Here is a 21006-nt window from a genome sequence, read left to right as displayed (position 1 = left end):
CACATACACATACATACACACATACATACACATATACACATACATACACACATACATACACATATACACATACATACACACATACATACATATATACACATACATACACACATACATACATATATACACATACATACACACATACATACATATATACACATACATACACACACATATATACACATACATACACACATACATATATACACATACATACACACATACATATATACACATACATACATATACACATACATATATACACATACATACATATACACATACATATACACATACATACATATATACACATACATATATACACATACATACATATATACACATACATACATACACATACATATATACACATACATACATATATACACATACATACACACATACACACATATATATATATATATAAAGGCTGAGTGGATCCTTGTCATTTGATTGGTGCTTTGTTGGTCACGACATGATTTAATTCATCCCATTTGTGTTGCATTCCATTCAGAGTGCGGCTTGGTTCCATTTATGCCGCCTTCACACCAGGCACGATCAGATGCCACAAATACGCAGGGGTTGCGTGGCGACGGACGCACCACCATCACCTGGTGTGTCAAGATGGAACGACACATTTTGGCACCAAGTCACGCAGCGCGACGCAATGGACACGAATGAAGCGACACGAGTGAAGCGATTTTGAGCGATTGGCGCGTTTGTGGCGCGATATTGCGTCATGTCACGTCGCATTGCCCTCCTCCCCAAGTTGAAAAATCTGAACTTTTTCATCTTATCGTGCCGCGATGAACAATCAAGGACTGAATCAGATGTGCCCCTCCAAATCAAGAGGACGTCATCAATGTATCTGCGCACATTGTTCAAATTCCACTAATGCTTCATGTTTCTCTCATCCTCGCACTGGTAAGCAATATCCTATTTCTTCATTTATCAATTATAATACTACTCATGTAGTATATATATTAAAATGCACTTGTGGATTGGCATATATTGGCCAAACAAAACGTCAACTCAAATTATGGATAGCTGAACATAAAACAGCAATCCGTACTCAGAATTTAACTTATGCAATGGCAAGGCACTATAAACAGGCCGGTCATGGCTCTCCAGCATCTTTGGGGGGACTGAGAGAATCATAGGTCAACCCAGCGGTGGTGATATTATTAAAAAACTCTTATGTAGAGAAGCATTTTGGATTTACACATTAGGCACTTTGGAACCTTTTGGTCTGAATGAAGATCTAAAATTGACTTGTTTTCTTTAATAATTGTTTTTTTAGTCCGGTTTCAGTTTTGTGTGCTTTGGGACAGTGTGTTTCAAATCAAGAATTGATTACTAATTGAGTGAGTGTTGTGTCTGACGGATGGTAATGCCCCTTTGAAAGCATCAGGACACCTGTTTCTTATTAGTATTTAAGCTGTACCATCTCTGTCTTTGCAGGACTCCGAGGAAGATGTGACTCTCACATCGAAACGCAAGTCCCGTGTACATTTTTGCTTTCAGCACCTTATTATTGTCTGGCACTTATTTCTGTGTTGCACCAGTTATTTTTCTCTTTTACAAATTAGTCCGATCTGGTTGTACCAGAGTTGTTTGTGCTATACAGAAGCGCGGTGAACTCTTTGTTTTTACTCTACAAGATATTTAATGTTCAAACTGATAGATTTTTTTTGTTTTTTGTGCAAATATTTGCGCATTTTGAAATGAATAACGGCAACATGTTTCAAAAAAGTTGGGACGGGGCAACCAAAAACTGGGAAAGTTGATGAATGCTCAAAGAACACCGAATTGGAAACAGGTGAGTGTCATGATTGGGTATAAAAGGAGCATCCCCAAAAGGCTCAGCCGTTCACAAACACTTTGTGAACAACTGCATGAAAAGTAGTCCAACAGTTAAAGAACAATGTTTTACAATGTTCAATTGCAAGAAATTTAGGGGTTCCATCATCTACAGTCCATAATATAATCAGAAGATTCAGAGAATCTGGAGAACTTTGTACACATAAGCGGCAAGGCCGAAAACCAACAGTGAATGCCCGTGACCTTAGATCCCTCAGGCGGCACTGCATTAAAAAACTGACATCATTGTGTAAAGGATCTTACTGCGTGTGCTCAGGAACACTTCAGAAAACCACTGTCAGTTAACACAGTTCGTCGCTACATCTACAAGTCGAAAACCATACATTAACAACATCCAGAAATGTCGCCGCCTTCTCTGGGCCCGAGCTCATTTAAACTGGACAGACGCAAAGTGGAAAAGTGTCCTGTGGTCACATGAGGCCACATTTCAAATTGTTTTTGGAAATCATGGGAATTGTGTCCTCCGGACAAAAGAGGAACAAGACCATCCTGATTGTTATCAGTGCAAAGTTCAAAGCCAGCATCTGTGATGGTATGGGGGTGTGTTAGTGCCCATGGCATAGGCAACTTACACATCTGTGATGGTACCATCAATGCTGAAAGGTACATCCAGGTTTTGGAGCAACACATGCTGCCATCCAAGCAACGTCTTTTTCAGGGACGTCCCTGGTTATTTCAGCAAGACACTGGCAAGCCACATTCTGCACGTTACAACAGCGTAGCTTCGTAGTAAAAGAGTGCGGGTACTAGACTGGCCTGCCTGCAGTCCAAACCTGTCGCCCATTGAAAATGAGTGGCGCATTATGAAGCACAAAATATAACAATGGAGACCTCGGACTGTTGAACAACTGAAGCCGTACATCAAGCAAGAATGGCAAAGACTTCCACCTACAAAGCATCAACAATTAGTGTCCTCAGTTCCCAAACGCTTATTGAGTGTTGTTAGAAGGAAAGGTGCTGTAACACAGTGGGAAACATACCACTGTCCCAGCTTTTTTGAAACATGTTGCAGGCATCCATTTCAAAATGAGCAAATATTTGCACAAAAACAAAGTTCATCAGTTTGAACATTAAATATCTTGTCTTTGTACTATACAACACTCCGAACTGAGTGCTGTAGTATAACCAGCAGGGGACCATTGATGTGCTCAGTGAATCTGGTGACATCAAACCTGAATTTATTGAATATTTTGCTGGTGTCTCTTTTCGTTTTTGCACTTTGTAGATGGTCCCTATGCTTCTGTGTCTCATCCGCTTGCTCATTCAGGTCATTGTTATTTTTTCAGCTAGAAGGACAATTCATATGGATAAAAATAAGCTCATTGTCTAGCTTCCTGAGGATAGAAACTATCACAGACCCTACAGCGGCTCTGTAATCAATCGCTTCTGCAGCGTGACTCCAGTTTGAAGTGTGGACCAATAAAGCAGTGTTTGATCCGCTGGCTCGTTGGTTCTTTGATTCGCCACTCTTCAGAAGCAGCAAGTCTGCTTCTTAACCCATCTCAAAGCCATTAACATATGTCAATCATGAGTCACTTTTGTGTGGATTAAAGTCACTAACTGGGACTCTTGTCTTGTTGCAGTCAAGAAATGAGAATCATCCTGTGTTCCGATGGCACAGCTCCAAACGCTGCGCAGCTCTCTGCTGAGACAGAGTCCGGTCAGAATTAGTAACTTCAAAACGCATTAAGTGACATAAATAAAATAAAGAAATAAAATGACATCTCTTTCCAAATGCTGTAATGCAGACAATAAACTACAATCAACTAAAATGTTTTTTTCCTCCCAAAATGAGATGTCCTGCATTCTGTATGAATTACTTCCTGACGTGCAACACAGCCAGCTGCAAGAACTTAGCTCAGATGTATGGAAAAACATTCATGCTACGAAAGTCTGAAAGGAAATGCTTTTAACAAAAACTTGAGATTTTGTTTATTTCTATTTATGCCCAGAGATGAAGGATCCACCATGGAGAGTTTATTTATGTCCAGAGTTTAAGAATCCAGTGACCAATTTCATATTTATTGACTTTAAGACTCAATAAAATGTTGTTGACATAGAAAACCTGTAAAGCCTACTTTTAGTACACAGAAAATTCACAAGAGGTATTGTTAAGGGAATCGATAAAGAATCGGATGAGTGAAGGTTGAACAAGTTAATCCATTAATGTGTCAGAAATGCTCCTATTATTGTTGAGTTGTTTGAATTATCATTTCCTTTATAGGTTTTCGATGTCAGAAATATTTTAATGAGGGTTAAAGTAAACAAATATGAAATTGGTCACTGGATATTTGATCTCTTGGCATAAATAGAAATAAACAAAATCTGTAGTTTTTGTCACAAGCATTTCCTTTCAGGTATCAATGACACAAATGTAACTCCATAGCCTGTGAGCAGAGCTCTTGCAGCCAGCTGAGTTGAATGTCAACATCAATGTATCATCATTATTATGGCACGAGTAGGAAAAAGTCCTTTCGAGGACACTACTATAATTGCGCTGTTAATTATTATTATTAGGGCCCGATTACGAAAAAGACCTACGAGGACCCTATTGTAATTGCGCTGTTTATTAGGGCCCGAGTAGGAAAAAGTCCAACGAAGACCGAATGGTAATTGCGCTGTTTATTATTATTTATTATTATTATTATTATGAGGGCCCGAGTAGGAAAAAGTCCTATGAGGTGCCTAATGTAATTGTGCTGTTTATTATTATTATTAGGGCCCGAGTAGGACAACATCCTACGAGGACCCTATTGTAATTGAGCTGTTTATTATTATTATTAGGGCCCGAGTAGGACAACGTCCTACGAGGACTCTATTGGAATTGCGCTGTTTATTATTATTATTATTTATTAGGGCCCGAGTAGGAAAAAGTCCTATGAGGACCCTATTGTAATTGCGCCGTTTATTATTATTATTAATTAGGGCCGAATAAGGAAAAAGTCCTATGAGGACACTATTGTAATTGCGCTGTTTATTAGGGCCCGAGTAGGAAAAAAGTCCAACGAGGACCCTATTGTAATTGAGATGTTTGTTATTATTATTATTATTATTATTATTATTATTATTAATTATTATTATTATTAGGGCCTGAGCAGGAAAAAGTCCTACGAGGACCCTATTGTAATTGCGCTCTTTATTATTATTAGGGCCTGAGCAGGAAAAAGTCCTACGAGGACCCTATTGTAATTGCGCTGTTTATTATTAGGGCCCGAGTAGGCAATGTCCTACGAGGACCGTATTGTAATTGCGCTGTTTATTATTAGGGCCCAAGTAGGCAACATCCTACGAGGACCCTATTGTAATTGTGCTGTTTATTATTATTATTATTATTTATTATTATTGTATATTATTAGGGCCCGAGTAGGCAACGTCCTACGAGGACCCTATTGTAATTGCGCTGTTTATTATTATTATTATTATTATTCTCACTCTTGAAATCGAAATTTCGGCCTGTTCCCGTGCTCAAAAGCTCACCAAACTTTCAGAAGTCATCCAGCCGGATCCGAAATTCGATATTTTGGGGGCGTTGCACATGGTCGCAGCGAAATAGCGCCCCTAGAAATTTTCAAAAACCCCTCCGCATTGGGGTTTTTTCATCGCAGCCTCACGAAATTCGGTAATTAAGTCAAAAGGCGTGGCTGCTAGGGGTCGTCAAACTTTGAAGAGCTTTTGGGAGCACGCAGTTTCACTTCGAACGGCTGTCACGCCCACATACTTCATCGTTGATCCTTCAAACTTGCTGGACATGAAGGCTCCAGCCCTGAACCTCTACATATATTAAGTTCCCACCTCCGCCATAGCACCCCCCGGTGGTGGCAGGAAATGTCCTATTTTTACTTTAAGAGGTCCTTATGTCACATACTTCACCCAATCAACTTCATTCCACTTCTAAAACATGCAGAAAAAGTTGGTGAACGTAGGCGATGAACGCCGTGAAGTTACAAGTAACGGCGTCCGTGTGGAGGCCTGCCAAATATTGCCCTTTCGCCATGAAATTACGTTCTTCCTTTTGACGGCTTTAATTTGTGACATATGAAAATTGATACACAGGTCAAGCATGACAACCTCTTACAATGCATAGGGGCGTCGCCCATGGGCCGGGCAAAATGATTCAATAGTGCCCCCTTGAAACTTTCAAAAACCCCTACCCATAGGGGTTTTTTTGGAGTAGAGAGACGAAAATCGGTACACGTGTGACTTGCATAGACGTACAAAAACGTCTCTTGCACCATGGGTTTACTACAAACAGGAAGTCGGCCATTTTGAATTTTCTTGTCATTTTGGCGTGATTTCCACGTTATATTTGAACTCCTCCTCCTAGGGATTTTGTCCAATGCACTTCAAATTGATTTAACAGCATCCAGAGATGATACTAATCAAAACTTACCGAAAGCTTTTCTCTATGTTGAAGTGTGTGGCCGCTGTGGTGCCGTCATTTTGACCCTTCGCCATAGAACATCAAGTCATGATAACTCCTTCATGCTTTGCCTGACTGAATTGAAACTTCACATGTATGATGACGGTTGGCCCCTCAACACACCTGGCCCCTCTGTTTGTACACTGAGGGCCTCCAGTGGATGAACCATCAACATGTCATAACTCCTTCATGCATTGTGTGATTTGCTTGAAATTTGAACTGTGGGATGAGTGGTTGCCCCTGTACGCACATGCCCACATCTGGTCACAAGAGAACACACTGCCCTGGGTAAGCAGTCGAGCAGAACGAGGGCCCGTATATGACTGCTTGCAGTCCTAGTTATTATTATTTATTATTATTATATTATTAGGGCCCGAGTAGGCAATGTCCTACGAGGACCCTATTGTAATTGCGCTGTTTATTATTATTATTATTTATTATTATTATTATTACTATTATGGCCCGAGTAGGCAAAGTCCTACAAGGACTCTATTGTAATTGCGCTGTTTATTATTAGGGCCAGAGTAGGCAACGTCCTACGAAGACCCTATTGTAATTGCGCTGTTTATTATTATTATTATTAGGGCCCGAGTAGGCAACGTCCTACAAAGGACCCTATTGTAATTGCGCGGTTTTTTATTATTATTATTATTATTATTATTATTTATTAGGGCCCGAGTAGGCAACGTCCTACAAGGACCCCATTGTAATTGCGCTGTTTATTATTATTATTATTTATTATTATTATTATTGCCACTTTTGAAATCGAAATTTCGGCCTCTTCCCATGCTCAAAAACTCGCCAAACTTTCCAAAGTCGTCCGGCCGGATCAGAAATTTGATATTTTGGGGGCGTCGCACATGCTCGCAGAAAAATCGCGAAATAGCCCCCCCTAGAAATTTTCAAAAACTGGTCCTCATTCAGCTTTTATCATCGTAGCCTCACGAAATTCGGTACACATCTTTACCATGCCAGGACACACGAAAAAGTCTCTTACTGTCATGGTGAAATATCGACAGGAAGTTGGCCATTTTGATTTTAAGTTTCAATTTTGAGATTTTGCCATTTTTGGCCATTCCCACTACTTACATTTGAACGAACTTGTCCTAGGGATTTCATGCGATTGTCTTCAAATTTGGTCAAAATCATCACAACACAATGGTGATCAAAAGTTATCAAAAGATTCTAATTAAGTCAAAAGGCGTGGCTGCTAGGGGTCGTCAAACTTTGGCGAGCTTTTCGGAGCACGCCATTTCACTTCGAATGGCTGTCACGCCCACATGCTTCATCGTAGGTCCTTCAAACTTGCTGGACATGATGAGGACTCCGCCCTGAACGTCTACATATCTTAAGTTCCCACCTGCGCCATAGCGCCCCCCGGTGGTGGCGTGAAATGTCCTATTTTTACTTTAAGAGGTCCTGATGTCACATACTTAACCCAATCAACTTCATTCCACTTCTAAAACATGCAGAACAAATTGGTGAACGTAGGTGATGAACGCCGTGAAGTTACGAGTAACGGCGTCCATGTGGCGGCGTGACGAATATTGCCCATTCGCCATGAAATTACGTTCTTCCTTTTGACGGCTTTAATTTTGTCACATCATCATGAAAATTGACACACAGGTCGAGCACGACAACCTCTTACAATTCATAGGGGCGTCGCCCATGGGCGAGGCAAAATGCCTCAATAGCGCCCCCTTGAAACTTTCAAAAACCCCTCCACATAGGGGTTTTTTTGGAGTAGGGAGATGAAAATGGGTACACATGTGTGACTTGCATAGACGTACAAAAAAGTCTCTTGCACCATGGGTCTACTCCAAACAGGAAGTCGGCCATTTTGAATTTTCTTCTCATTTTGGCGTGATTTCCACATGTTGTATTTGAAAGAACTCCTCCTAGGGATTTTGTCCAATGCACTTCAAATTTCTTTCACAGCATCCAGAGATGATACTGATCAAAAGTTATTGAAAGCTTTTTTCGTCGTAGCCTCACGAAATTCAGTACACTTATTTACCATGCTAGGACACACAAAAAAGTATCTTACTGTCATGGTGAAATATCGACAGGAAGTCGGCCATTTTGATTTTAAGTTTCGATTTTGAGCTAATTTTTGCCACTTTTGGCCATTTCCACTACTTACATTTGAACGAACTCATCCTAGGGATTTCATCCAATCGTCTTCAAATTTGGTCAACATCATCACGACACAATGGTGATCAAAATTTATCAAAAGATTCTAATTAGGTCAAAAGGCGTGGCTGCTAGGGTTCGTCAAACTTTGGCGAGCTTTTTGGAGGGGGCCGTTTCACTTCGAATGGCTGTCACGCCCACATACTTTATCGTAGATCCTTCAAACTTGCTGGACATGATGAGGGCTCTGCCCACAACGTCTACATATATTAAGTTCCCACCTCCGCCATAGCGCCCCCCGGTGGTGGCAGGAAATGTCCTATTTTGACTTTAAGAGGTCCTGATGTCACACACTTAACCCAATCAACTTCATTCCACTTCTAATTTTCTTGTCATTTTGGCATGATTTCCACATGTTGTATTTGAACGAACTCCTCCTCTGGATTTTGTCCAATGCACTTCAAATTTCTTCGACATCATTCAGAGATGATACTGATCAAAAGTTATCGAAAGTTTTTCTTTATGTCGAAGGGTGTGGCCGCTATGGCGCCGCAAATTTGACCCTTCGCCATGGAACATTATACTTAAACAGATACTGATGCCACAGTTAATCCCATCACCTTCATTCCACTTCTAAAACATGCAGAACAAGTTGGTGAACGAAGGCGATGATCGCCGTGAAGTTACGAATAACGGCGTCTGTGTGGCGGCGTACCGAATATCGTCCCTTCGCCATGAAATTACGTTCTTCCTTTTGACACCTTTAATTTTGTCATATCATCATGAAAATTGATACACAGCTCAAGCATGACATCCTCTTACAATTCATAGTGGCGTCGCCCGTGGGCAGGGCAAAATGCCTCAATAGCGCACCCTTGAAACTTTCAAAAACCCCTACCCATCTGGGTTTTTTTGTACTAGGGAGATGAAAACTGGTACACGTGTGACTTGCATAGACATACAAAAAAAGGTCTCTTGCACCATTGGTCTACTCCAAACAGGAAGTTGGCCATTTTGAATTTTCTTGTTATTCTGGCGTGATTTCCATACGTTGTATTTGAACAAACTAATCCTAGGGATTTTGTCCAATGCACATCAAATTTCTTTCACAGCATCCAGAGATGATACTGATCAAATGTTATTGAAAGCTTTTCTCTATGTCGAAGGGTGTGGCCGCTATGGTGCAGCCATTTTGGCCCTTCGCCAGGAAACATCAAGTCATGATTACTCCTTCATGCTTTGCCTGATTGACTTGAAAATTTACATGTGTGATGTCAGTTGACCCCTGAACACACCTGTCCCCTCGGTTTGTGCTCTGAGAGTCCCCTCGTGGATGAAACATCAACATGTCATTACTCCTTCATGCATTGTGTGATTTGCTAGAAATTTTAACTGTGTGATGAGTGGTTGCTCCTGTACGCACATGCCCACATCTGGTCACAAGTGGAGGCGCTGGCCTGGGTAGGCGGTCGCGTGGAACAAGGGCCCGTATATGACTGCTTGCAGTCCTAGATATTATTATTATTATTATTCTCACTCTTAAAATCAAAATTTCGACCCTTTCCCATGCTCAAAAACTCACCAAACTTTGGAAAGTCGTCCGGCCGGATCAGAAATTTGATATTTTCGGGGTTGCGCAAATGGTTGCAGCGAAATCTGGGTCTACTCCAAACAGGAAGTCGGCCATTTAGAATTTTCTTGTCATTTTGGCGTGATTTCCACATGTTGTATTTGAACGAACTCCTCCTAAGGATTTTGACCAATGTACTTCAAATTTCTTCCAGATCATCCAGAGACGATACTGATCAAAAGTTATCGAAAGCTTTTCTCTATGTCTAAGGGTGTGGCCGCTATGGCGCAGATAATTTCACCCTTCGCCATACTTAAAAAGGTACTGATCTCACATAGTTAACCCAATCAATTTTCTTCCACTGCTAAAACATGCAGAACATGTTGGTGAATGCAGTTGATGATCGCTGTGAAGTTTCAAGCAACGGCGTCTCTGTGGCGGCGTGCCGAATATTGCCCTTTGCCATGAAATTACGTTCTTCCTTTTGATGGCTTTAATTTTGTCATATCATCATGAAAATTGATACACAGGTCAAGCATGACAACCTCTTACAATTCATAGGGGCATCGCCCATGGGTGGGGCAAAATGCCTCAATAGCGCCCCCTTGAAACTTTCAAACACCCCTCGCCATAGGGGGTGTTTTTTTTTTTGAGTAGGGAGATGAAAATTGGTACACGTGTGACTTGCATAGACGTACAAAAATGTCTCTTGCACCATTGGTCTCCTCTAAACAGAAAGTCGGCCATTTTGAATTTTCTTGTCATTTTGCCATGATTTCCACACGTTTTTGAATGAACTCCTCCTAGGGATTTTGTCCCATGCACTTCAACTTTCTTTCACAGTATCCAGAGATGATACTGATCAAAAGTTATTTAAAGCTTTTCTCTACGTTAAGGGTGTGGCCACTATGGCGCCGCCATTTTGCCCCTTCGCCATGGAACATCAAGTCATGATAACTCCTTCATGCTTTGCCACATTGACTTGAAACTTCACATGTGTGATGACGGTTGGTCCCTGAACACATCTTACCCCTCTGTTTGTACACTGAGCGCCCCTAGTGGATGAAGCATCAACATGCCATAACTCCTTCATGCATTGTGTGATTTGCTTGAAATTTGAATTGTGTGATGAGTGGTTGTCGCAGTACGCACATGCCCACATCTGTTCACAATTGGATGCACTGCCCGGGGTAGGCGGTCGCGCGGAACGAGGGCCTGTATATGACTGCTTGCAGTCCTAGTTACGAGGTCTGTCCAAAAAGTATCGGACCTTTGGCTGGGGAAAAAAAAAACTGGCTTACCTGGAGCGTTGCAAACCTAATCACACTCGAAGTCATCTCCTTGGGACTCCACACACTTCTCTCAGCGGTGTCACCACTGTTGGAAGCATTCCAAGAAAGCCTCTTTCGGGATGGTGTGCAGCTCTGCCGTCGTAGCAGCCATAATGTCCTCTCGTCTAAAATTGCGTTCCTTTTAATGGTATTTTAAGTTTTGGGAAGAGCAAGAAGTCGCAAGGGGCCATGTCAGGAGAGTAAGGCGCCTGTTGAACCACCGGAGTCTGGTTTTTGGTCAAATAAGCCTGAATTAAATGAGAGGAATGAGCTGGAGCATTGTCGTGGTGGATGCGCCAATTTCCTGTGGCCCACAACTCCGGTCTCTTGCGCCGCACACCATCACGTAGACGATGGAGGACATCCCTGTAATACTCCTTTGTTATTGTTTGACCCTGTGGTGCGTACTCGTGGTGTACCACACCACAGGAGTAAAAAAAAAACATTGTCGCCACTCGTTTCATGCCCAAATCTGTCATGATGGAATGTGCCGAAGTCCTGCTAATGTCCACCTCCTCCGCAATTTCTCGGACAGTCACACGACGATCCAGCATAACCACAGCGTGCACTTTGGAAATGATCTTGTCATTTCGGCTTGTTGATGGCCGACCGGAGCGCGACGCGCTCTCCACCGTTACGCGGACGTCTTTAAACCGGTTGTACCACTCCTTAATCTGTGTGGTGCTCATAGCTTCATCTCCGAAAGCCGTTTGGATTTTTCGAATCGTTTCCACCTGGCTGTCGCCAAGTTTCTGGCAGAATTTAATGCAGTAGCGCTGCTCCAAGCGTTCGGCCATTTTCTCACAAGAAAAAATCCGACGAGGGGGGTGGAGCACTCCTCCCACAAGGCGTGCTCACAGGCGAATGACGTCACCGACAGGCGTGAAAAAACTCACGCATGCGCACGAAGGTTCAAGCTTGGCTGATGTAATCACACGTGATTCAAATCCATATAGTTTTTGAAAAAATTAAAAGGTACGATACTTTTTGGACAGACCTCGTATTATTATTATTATTATTATGATACCTGATTGACAACTTCAGCTTATGCACTGGCTGGGGCTCACGCCAGAGAACCAGTTCTCATGCGAGAGAACCATTGTGCCAAACTCCGGTGTGGAACGGCGGATGATTCTCGTTTCTTGCCCGCAACAAGACAAGAGTCCCAGTTAGTGACTTTAGTCCACACAAAGGTGACTCATGATCAACATCTTTAAATGCGTGAGAGGGATTAATGAAGACAGCATGATTATTGCACAGGTGTGCTTTAGGCTGACCACAATAAAATGCCGCTCTATGCACGGCCTTCCATCTTCCAACACTCCCTCACACCTGCAGTTGGCGGAATACATCTTTATTCACCATGACACTCAAAGGGGGCCACTGCAGCCCCCCATATGATGACCCGTTTCCTGTAATGAGAACAGGGGACAAATCTTTTTACCACTGGTGGTAAAGCTGAGCACATTTCAGTGGAATGCCTCAAGCTGGCCAACTGGGATCCAGACAGACCCACAGAGCTTGTCTGTCCTCCTCCATGGGGGCACTGAGAGGCACTCCGCCTCCCCCCGACTCAGCCGGATTATTCGCCCGCCCTCTTGATAACATATATTGTTTTTTCGTTATGGTGAATTCTTGGGAGGGGCACATGTAGCCGACATTCAACACAGAATGCACGTTGCGGACATAATTCACCATACCGAGGCATACATACTGAGTTTTCCTGTCTCAACAATGTGTATTCTATGCATAGAAAGCTGGTTCCAATCTCAGCCCGTGTGGGTCAGCAACATGTATTGTATGCATATAAAGCTGTCTCTGCAATGTGTATCCCTGCTATGCATATAAAACTGACTCTGTTCTGATGTGTATTCTTGTTCTGGTCACACAGTGACATGTAGGAAGTGCATATCAAAGCCTCTCTGTCCCTTTAATGTTTGTTCAGGCATGTCAGGCATGTGTCACAATGCTCACTCTGTTTTCCTGTTGGGACCCCTGTGTTGTTAACGGGCAAGGTCGAGCTGTATAAAAGGTCTGAGCAGTGGTGGGCACACTTCCGATAATCCGATAACAGATAATTATCGAAGATAATGTTTTCATTATCGGATTATCTTTTTACATAAATTTAAAAACCATCATCGGACTAATTATCTTCCGATGAATTACTGTCCGATAACTTTTAGACCGATAACGTACTAAACTAAGCTGAACAGTGAAAAACATTTTTAAAACTGTTAAAGCTGTTGAGATCTACCTGTTAAAAATTTCCTAATAAGCATGTTGTTCTACCCTCTGCAATCAGAAACCACTCTATTGTCTGTAAGCAAAGGAGAACTGGTGACCCAAAAAAAAAAGTCATTTCCTTTAACACCATACTAATATAATCGCAATGTCACCAAGTCATCCAGAGGCATGCATGTTTAACTTATGGTTCAAATTTTAACCACTCATTTTAGACAAGTTATTTAAAATTATTGTCATGTCTGAAGTTTATAAAGTGAAAATACCTGATATATGTTTTCATTTTAAAGTAATGTGCTAATTTTTAAGGTTTTGTGAGCACATGCTGTGCCAGGCAGCAATGCATTATGGGTAGCATAAGGTAATCTCAGACGTTCACGACAGGACAAATGCATTTCAGACACTCTGTTCAGGGTCCACAGAAAACAGCATTAAACTCTAGTGCCTAAAACTCTTGTGAATATATTCTCTGGGTTTATAGACGTTAGTGTACTTGCGTTTGTTAAATTCCACGCATCTTAAATGTAGCAGACACGGATTATCTGGAATTTTGTTTGACATTTTTTCAAGGTCGCTACTGCCATCTACTGGCCAGGAGTGTTCATGGGAGTATTAAACGTCTGGGTACATGGCTGCTCTCAAAGGGTTGGTATTGTCCATTGTCCAGGCACTTTTTGTGTGCATATATGTTAACTTTGTATTCTAAAACTACGGTTAGAATGTTTTTAGTTTTTGTGGAAGTGACGACAAGAGAATAAGGCTCCTGATTGGATAGAATTTTAATCAGTACCGCCACCCAAAGGTTTGGCAGACTAATTACAACACATTTACACGGTTCGATGTGGATGGATTTTTTTTTAAACGACGTAGTGTGGATGAAGTTTTTTCCCCAAACTGAAAGGGTAAGATATTCGGTTTTACAAATACCCGACGTGTGTACATGGCCTTATGTCTGTGAAAGGCACTATATAAATAAATTTACTTACTTACTTACTAATATTGAGTGCACATTTTACAACATCATAAAAGTTTTAAAACATGCAATTGCGATGACACTTCCAGGGCTCCGTAAAAATGCCTGTTTTTACAAATAAAAATGGAATATTTTACAAAAGCACATTTATCTTTAAACCGACACACGTCACATTAACGTGTTGGTTTACATAATGGATTACTGAACCAATCACTGTTTAGCACTTTTACTCAGAATGCTTTGCGGTCTGTGTTTGTTACAAAATCTCAGAATTAGTGCCTTATTCAACATTAAACGATATATGTTATATTTTAACTTTGTACAAATGACAGAATTGACATTAATGGAGTTATTCTATCAGTATTTTCAAAAAACCATAAGTTAGTATGACTTTATTTTTCAAGACCTCCGCCTGACCGGAGTGCTGAAATTGATAGGGAGCTGGCCTTATGGCTGCTCTTGGTTTGTCTCTGTGGTGGGAGCGCTGTTGTAAATAAGAGCTTCCAGCAGGGGCAGAATGTTGAAAGAAAAATGATTATGATTAGTAAAGAGTTGATTTCGTGGGTGCTCTCAGGATTTGTCTGTGCTGCTTCCTGCAGGGGGCAGCATGGTCAAACATTCTTACTTATTCTTTAGGGTCTTTTACCGCTTTTGATGCTTTCAAAAGCGATCGTGTTAAAAATCAATTTCAGCTCTTTAGTAACATGTCCCATAGACAACACAGATACATTTTTGGGTGGTTTATCGGTTTATCTTTATCAAAGATAACTTTTCAGTTATCTTATTATCTGTTATCGAAGTTAATTTTTTGGTTATCTGTGCCCACCACTGGGTCTGTGAATTGTGTGAACTGGAGAAGAGAAAGGAGAAATGGAATAAAGAGAAATAATGTGATACACCAATGCATTGTCAAAATGGGAAATTGTTGCTCGTTCAGCCATCGCAATTTCCACAGTGGTGACCCCAACGTCTGTCTTTTCAACATTGTTGAAGGGCATTCCGATGCAATCATGATGCCAAATGCAATGAGCCTGCTCCATCTTCTGGTGTCCCACACCTCAGCAGCGGCCCACCCGACAACAGCAACAGCTGTCTGATATCTCAGTTCCCCACAGACATGCAACATGTTGCAGGCGAGATGAACTTCATTGTGGACTGCCCCTCTCGAGCTTCTTCATCTATGGTCCACCTCGGGCTGGATTACACCTGCATGGCGGTTGATCAGACTCAGAAGTGCAGGCACCCAGGTCTGCGGCTACTGGACCTCAGCTAACAGACATTGCTTTTGGTCAGGGGGGTATAAGGTTGCTCTCAACAGGACAGCCGCAACCAGTCATCCCTGCCGCATGGAAGCGATGGGCTCAGAAAGAACATTAAAGACTGAACAGACCCCTGTGGCGAGTGTCAACGCTCTAAGATCCACCACCACTCCCTGGCTCGTTTCACTGTACCTGACTGGAGATTCGATCACGTCGGTGTGGGCCTCACGGGTCCTCTGCCCTCCCCACTCCTCCCTACAAAATAGGACACTCAACCCTGCCCACGCTGCCACGACTGCCCCAACCCAGCCTTTCACACATATGGAACACCAGGCAATAATTATGGCATCTGCACATGGTTCGCCCATTTCGGCAAACCATCAGCCCGCTCTACCGACAGGGACTTGCACTTTATGTCTGAGCTCTGGAATGCAGCCTGGCAGCCTGGTGTGAATCTCCACCAGACCACAGCACATCACCCCCAGAGAAATGGACAGTGTGAGTGCTTTCATCTCTCTATGAAAGCCTCTCTGCCAGCCAGCTTAGAGGCAGTTGGGTGGACAGACTCCTGTGGGTCATGCTGGGCGTACGAAATGCCCCCAGAGAGGAACTCCATCCTCATCAGCAGAGTTGGTTTACAGCCATTCACTGCTGGTCCCAGGAGATTTCGCTCATGACAACACCACCCGCTGGTCGGCTGCCCACCAATGCTTCAGGACAAGGTTAGGCTATTTGTGCCTGTGCAGATTGCACAGCACGGCCTTCCATTTTACTACACTCCCTCACACCTACAGTTAGCGGAATATATCTATTAGCCATGATACTCACACGGGAACGCTGCAGCCCGCATATAACAACCCATTTTGCTATCGAAAATGGAACATAAAAACTTTGTGGTAGGCATACACGGTAAAGCTGAGCACATTTCAGTGGACTGCCTCAAGCCAGCCCACCATGACTGAAACAGACCCACAGAGCTTGCCCGTCCTCCTTCGCAGCACCCTCCCCCCGACTCTGCCACTTAGCCTCACCCACGAGAAGCCTACGGCTCCCTTATGCCACAGTGCCTCTGACGTGAAGAGTTGTGGCGGCCCAATTATTTGGTGCTCCCTCGATAACATTTATTCTTTTCGTTATGGTGAACTCTGGGGACACAAGTACCAGACATTCAACACCTCATGCACGTTGGGGACATAATTCATCATACCGAGGCGTGCATACTGAGTTCCTGTCTCAGCAATGTGTATTCTATGCATATAAAGCTGTCTCAGCAATGTCTATCCCTGCTGTGTATATAAAGCAGATTCATGTTCTGATGTGTATTCCTGTTCTGGTCACACGTCGACATGTGTGAAGCACACATCAAAGCCTCTCGACCCCTTTAATGTTTGTTCCTGTCAGGCATGTAACAAAACACTCATTCTTTAATGTTTACCTGTTGTGACCCCTGTGCTGTTAATGGGCGGGGTTGAGCTGTATAAAAGGTTTGTGAATTGTGTGAAATGGAGAAGAGAAACAGAATTTATAGCAGTTCTGTAATTTCAGAAATGCAACAGAAACAGCCACAAACAAGAAAAAGTTGGAACTATTTGTAAAATGAAGATAAAAATAAAAATGTTGCATAATTCCCAGTTTCTCCACTCACAGAAGCTGAAAGTTCTTCCAGAGTTGTGTCTCGGTGGCTTCCCTCACTTGTCTCCTTCCAGCATAGGCATTTAGTTTTTGAGAACTGCCAACCTGACACAGATTTACTATAAAGTACCACAGTTTGTATTTCTGAATGATTGATGTAAATGAAGTCTAAGAAATAGTCACTGATTTGGAAATGTCCATGTTTTCATCCCCTGATGTTTCTCGGAAAATGCTGGAGCCCTTAAATTTAGGATATTACGTATGATACGACTAATCGCAAAAATAATCAGACTTTCAAAAGTCGATGATCAAAATAGTCATTTGTGGCAGCCCTAATTACAACTTATCAAAACAACATTTATGGTATAAAACAGTGACTTCATTAATATTTACATCTAAAATGTATGCTTACAAATTATTGCCCCAAAATTAATTTCTAAATCACACCATGTGAGTTTGCACCCAACTACTTATGCCAGTCAGCAGGAAAACCCCACAGGCACATACAGCATAGTATCTTTAAAAAGCTGCACCAGCTGTACCGCAGTCAAATAAATTTGTCAAAATAAAAATATGAAAGCATTTTTATGTAATATAGTCAGCATACACTGTCTAAATCATCAAGTTGTGGTAGGGCCCTTAGATGCTGAATGACTGTTCTTGATGCAGTACCATCTGAGGGGATAGGAGATCAAAGGTGTTCAGTTTTGGCTTGCGCTCTGGCCCGTGATGCACTGAAATTCCACCAGATTCCTTGAAACATTTAATATTACACACTGCAGAAGGAGAAAATGCAAATCCCCTAATATCAGTAATTTTTGTCTTATTACTGGCCCTAAATTGCCCTCATCCCAACTTTTTTTAGAATGTGTTGTAGGCCTTACATGCAGGAATGGTTGTGTAATCAACAATGAAACAAAGGTGACCACAAAAAAAAAAACATGAAATATTTTTGGTGCATGCTGTCCGCAATGCATTAGAAGTTGAAGGAAATGAAAGAATCACTGGGTTTTTTTTAATTTGCATTTTCAGAGTTTACTGTGTACCTCATTTATCAAAATGATAAAAAACAAATAAATAAAACTCAACATTCAGCCCCAATGTGCAATATGTGTATCTTGCCAGAGAATTCTGAACAACAATTGAAACAATGGAAGAAAATAAGGTCTTACCGGGTTGGCATCAGCCAAGTCCCTGAAAGTTCCTTTTTTGCCCATCAGTTTTCTGTAGACAACCATTGGAAAGTGGACATCCAGGATGCAGTTGTTGTAGATAGCAAGGCCAAGAACGATACCAATCAGTGTGTACTGCCCTTCATTTTCAAATGATGAGGGGTTGAACCAAAACAGCTTGGTGCGTTCGTCATATGTGAACATACCTAAAAAATAAGACAGCAATAACAGGGATCTTAATAAAATGTGAGATTTTTAAACATACATAAGCACCTTCCACACATGCAATCTAATTAGTGTCTCACTGCGAAGTATACAGTGGTGGGCACAGTTTGGATAATCCGATAACTGATAATTATCAAAGATAATGTTTTCATTATCGGATTATCTTTTTAGATAACTTTAAAAACCATTATCGAACTAATTATCTTGCGATAAATTTTTGTCCAATAATTTTTAGACTGATAATGTGGTAAATAAAGCTGGACAGCTACAAATATTTATAAAACTTAAAATCAGTTGAGCACCTACCTGTTAAATGTTTCGCAGCTGATGTGTAGTTCTACCCTCTGCAAAACAGAGAAGAGCTGCTTTAAGAAGAAACCGCTCTATCCTCTGCAGGCAAAGGAGAACTGGTCCCAAAAAAAAAAAAAAAAAAAAAAACTCATTTCTTTTAACCCCATACTGATACGCGGGCAATATCACCCAAGTCATCCATACATTTTTAACTTATGGTTCAATTTTTAACCAAACTAATTTCAGACAAGTTATTTAAATTAATGTCATGTCTTAAGTTTTAGAAAGTGAAAATATCAGATAGATGTTTTAGTTTTAAAGTAATGCGCTAATTTTTAATGTTTTAGTGTGGATATATGCTGTGCCCAGCAGTGCATTATGGGTAGGATAGGGTAATCTCAGTACGTTCACAACATGAGAAATGCATCTGAAACACTCTGATCAGGCTCTACGGACAACAGCATTAAACTCTAGTGCCTAAAACTCTCGTGAATACATTCTCTGGGTTTACAGACATTGTTATTGTGTCTGCATTTATTAAATTCCACGCATCTTAAATGTAGCAGACATGGATTATCTGGAATTTTGTTTTGGAAAGTTTTTAAGGTCTCTACTGCCATCTACTGGCCAGTAGTGTTCATTTGCCCTATTGACGTATCCCATAATCCCTTGCGTGCCAGAGAGTCGCTGCAGTCAAACAATATAGTGAATCAACACGATGACAGTTGTAAATTAATATTATACTACAAACATGTATTTTTCTATGCTTTTCACCACGTTAATAAGAGACTGCTGCATGATATCCTGAAAACTTGCTAAAACTATTATAACAAATAATCCGTGTCTGTTACATTTAATATGTGTGGAATTTAATAAACGCAAACCGAATTTCAGACATATTATATATATTAGTCTGGAACAAAGAGGACAAACAGTGTTGTAAAGAACAACATGATCAGGAAGCGATTGAAGCTCACAGCGAATCCCATTGAAAATAACGGAGAGACAGCCTGTAAGTCTCCCATGTTTACATAAAATAAATGCAATAACAACGTCTATAAACCCAGAGAATATATTTATGAGAGTTTTAGGCACAATATAAAAATAGTTTTACGTTGCGATGTTAATGGTGTTGTCTGTGTGCAGCGGTCAGTGAAAATATCAGATATATGTTTTAGTTTTAAAGTAATGCACTAATTTTTAAGGTTTTAGTGTGGATATATGCTGTGCCCATCAGTGCATTATGGGTAGGATAGGGTCATCTCAGTACGTTCACGACATGAGAAATGCATTTGAAACACTCTGATCAGGCTCTACGGACAACAGCATTAAACTCTAGTGCCTAAAGCTCTCGTGAATATATTCTCTGGGTTTATAGACGTTGTTATTGTGTCTGCGTTTATTAAATTCCACGCATCTTAAATGTAGCAGAAACGGATTATCTGGAATTTTGTTTTGGCAAGTTTTCAAGGTCTCTACTGCCATCTACTGGCCAGCAGTGTTCATTCGCCCTATTGATGTATCCCAGAATCCCTTGCGTGCCAGAGAGTCGCTGCAGTCAAACAATATAGAGAATCAACACAAAGACAGATGTAAATTAATATTATACTAAAAAAATGTATTTTGTATGCTTTTCGTCACGTTAATAAGAGACTGCATGCATGATACCCTGAAAACCTGATGTCTGTGTGCAACAGTTAGTGCAGCATGATCAGAGCATCTCAATGCAGTTCTCAATGTTACTGAGATCTCGCAGCGCGGCGACCTCTCCGAGGTTTTGCGGGATTTGAAACGTCATTAGGGCGAATAGCCAACATTTATGCGTCAAGACAATATTGAGTGCACGTTTTACAACATCATAAAACGTGCGCACAACAT

The 21006-nt window shown here is 41.4% G+C and overlaps 1 protein-coding gene across 3 annotated transcripts in view; it reads right to left on the bottom strand.

The window, feature by feature from the left end:
- Nucleotides 1-21006, bottom strand: part of LOC117513009 (ubiquitin-protein ligase E3A-like) — a 211597-nt gene that overhangs the window by 93273 nt on the left and 97318 nt on the right. For all 3 annotated transcript variants that reach the window (XM_034173305.1, XM_034173297.1, XM_034173288.1), the window contains one exon: nt 18613-18818. In XM_034173305.1, coding sequence (XP_034029196.1) covers nt 18613-18818 — 206 coding nt within the window. The remainder of the gene's footprint in view (nt 1-18612; nt 18819-21006) is intronic.

Source organism: Thalassophryne amazonica, chromosome 1, assembly GCF_902500255.1.
Source record: "Thalassophryne amazonica chromosome 1, fThaAma1.1, whole genome shotgun sequence".
In the NCBI taxonomy this organism is placed as follows: domain Eukaryota; kingdom Metazoa; phylum Chordata; class Actinopteri; order Batrachoidiformes; family Batrachoididae; genus Thalassophryne; species Thalassophryne amazonica.
The sequence above is the reverse complement of the archived record's forward strand: the minus strand, read 5'-3'. Positions and strand labels throughout refer to the sequence as shown.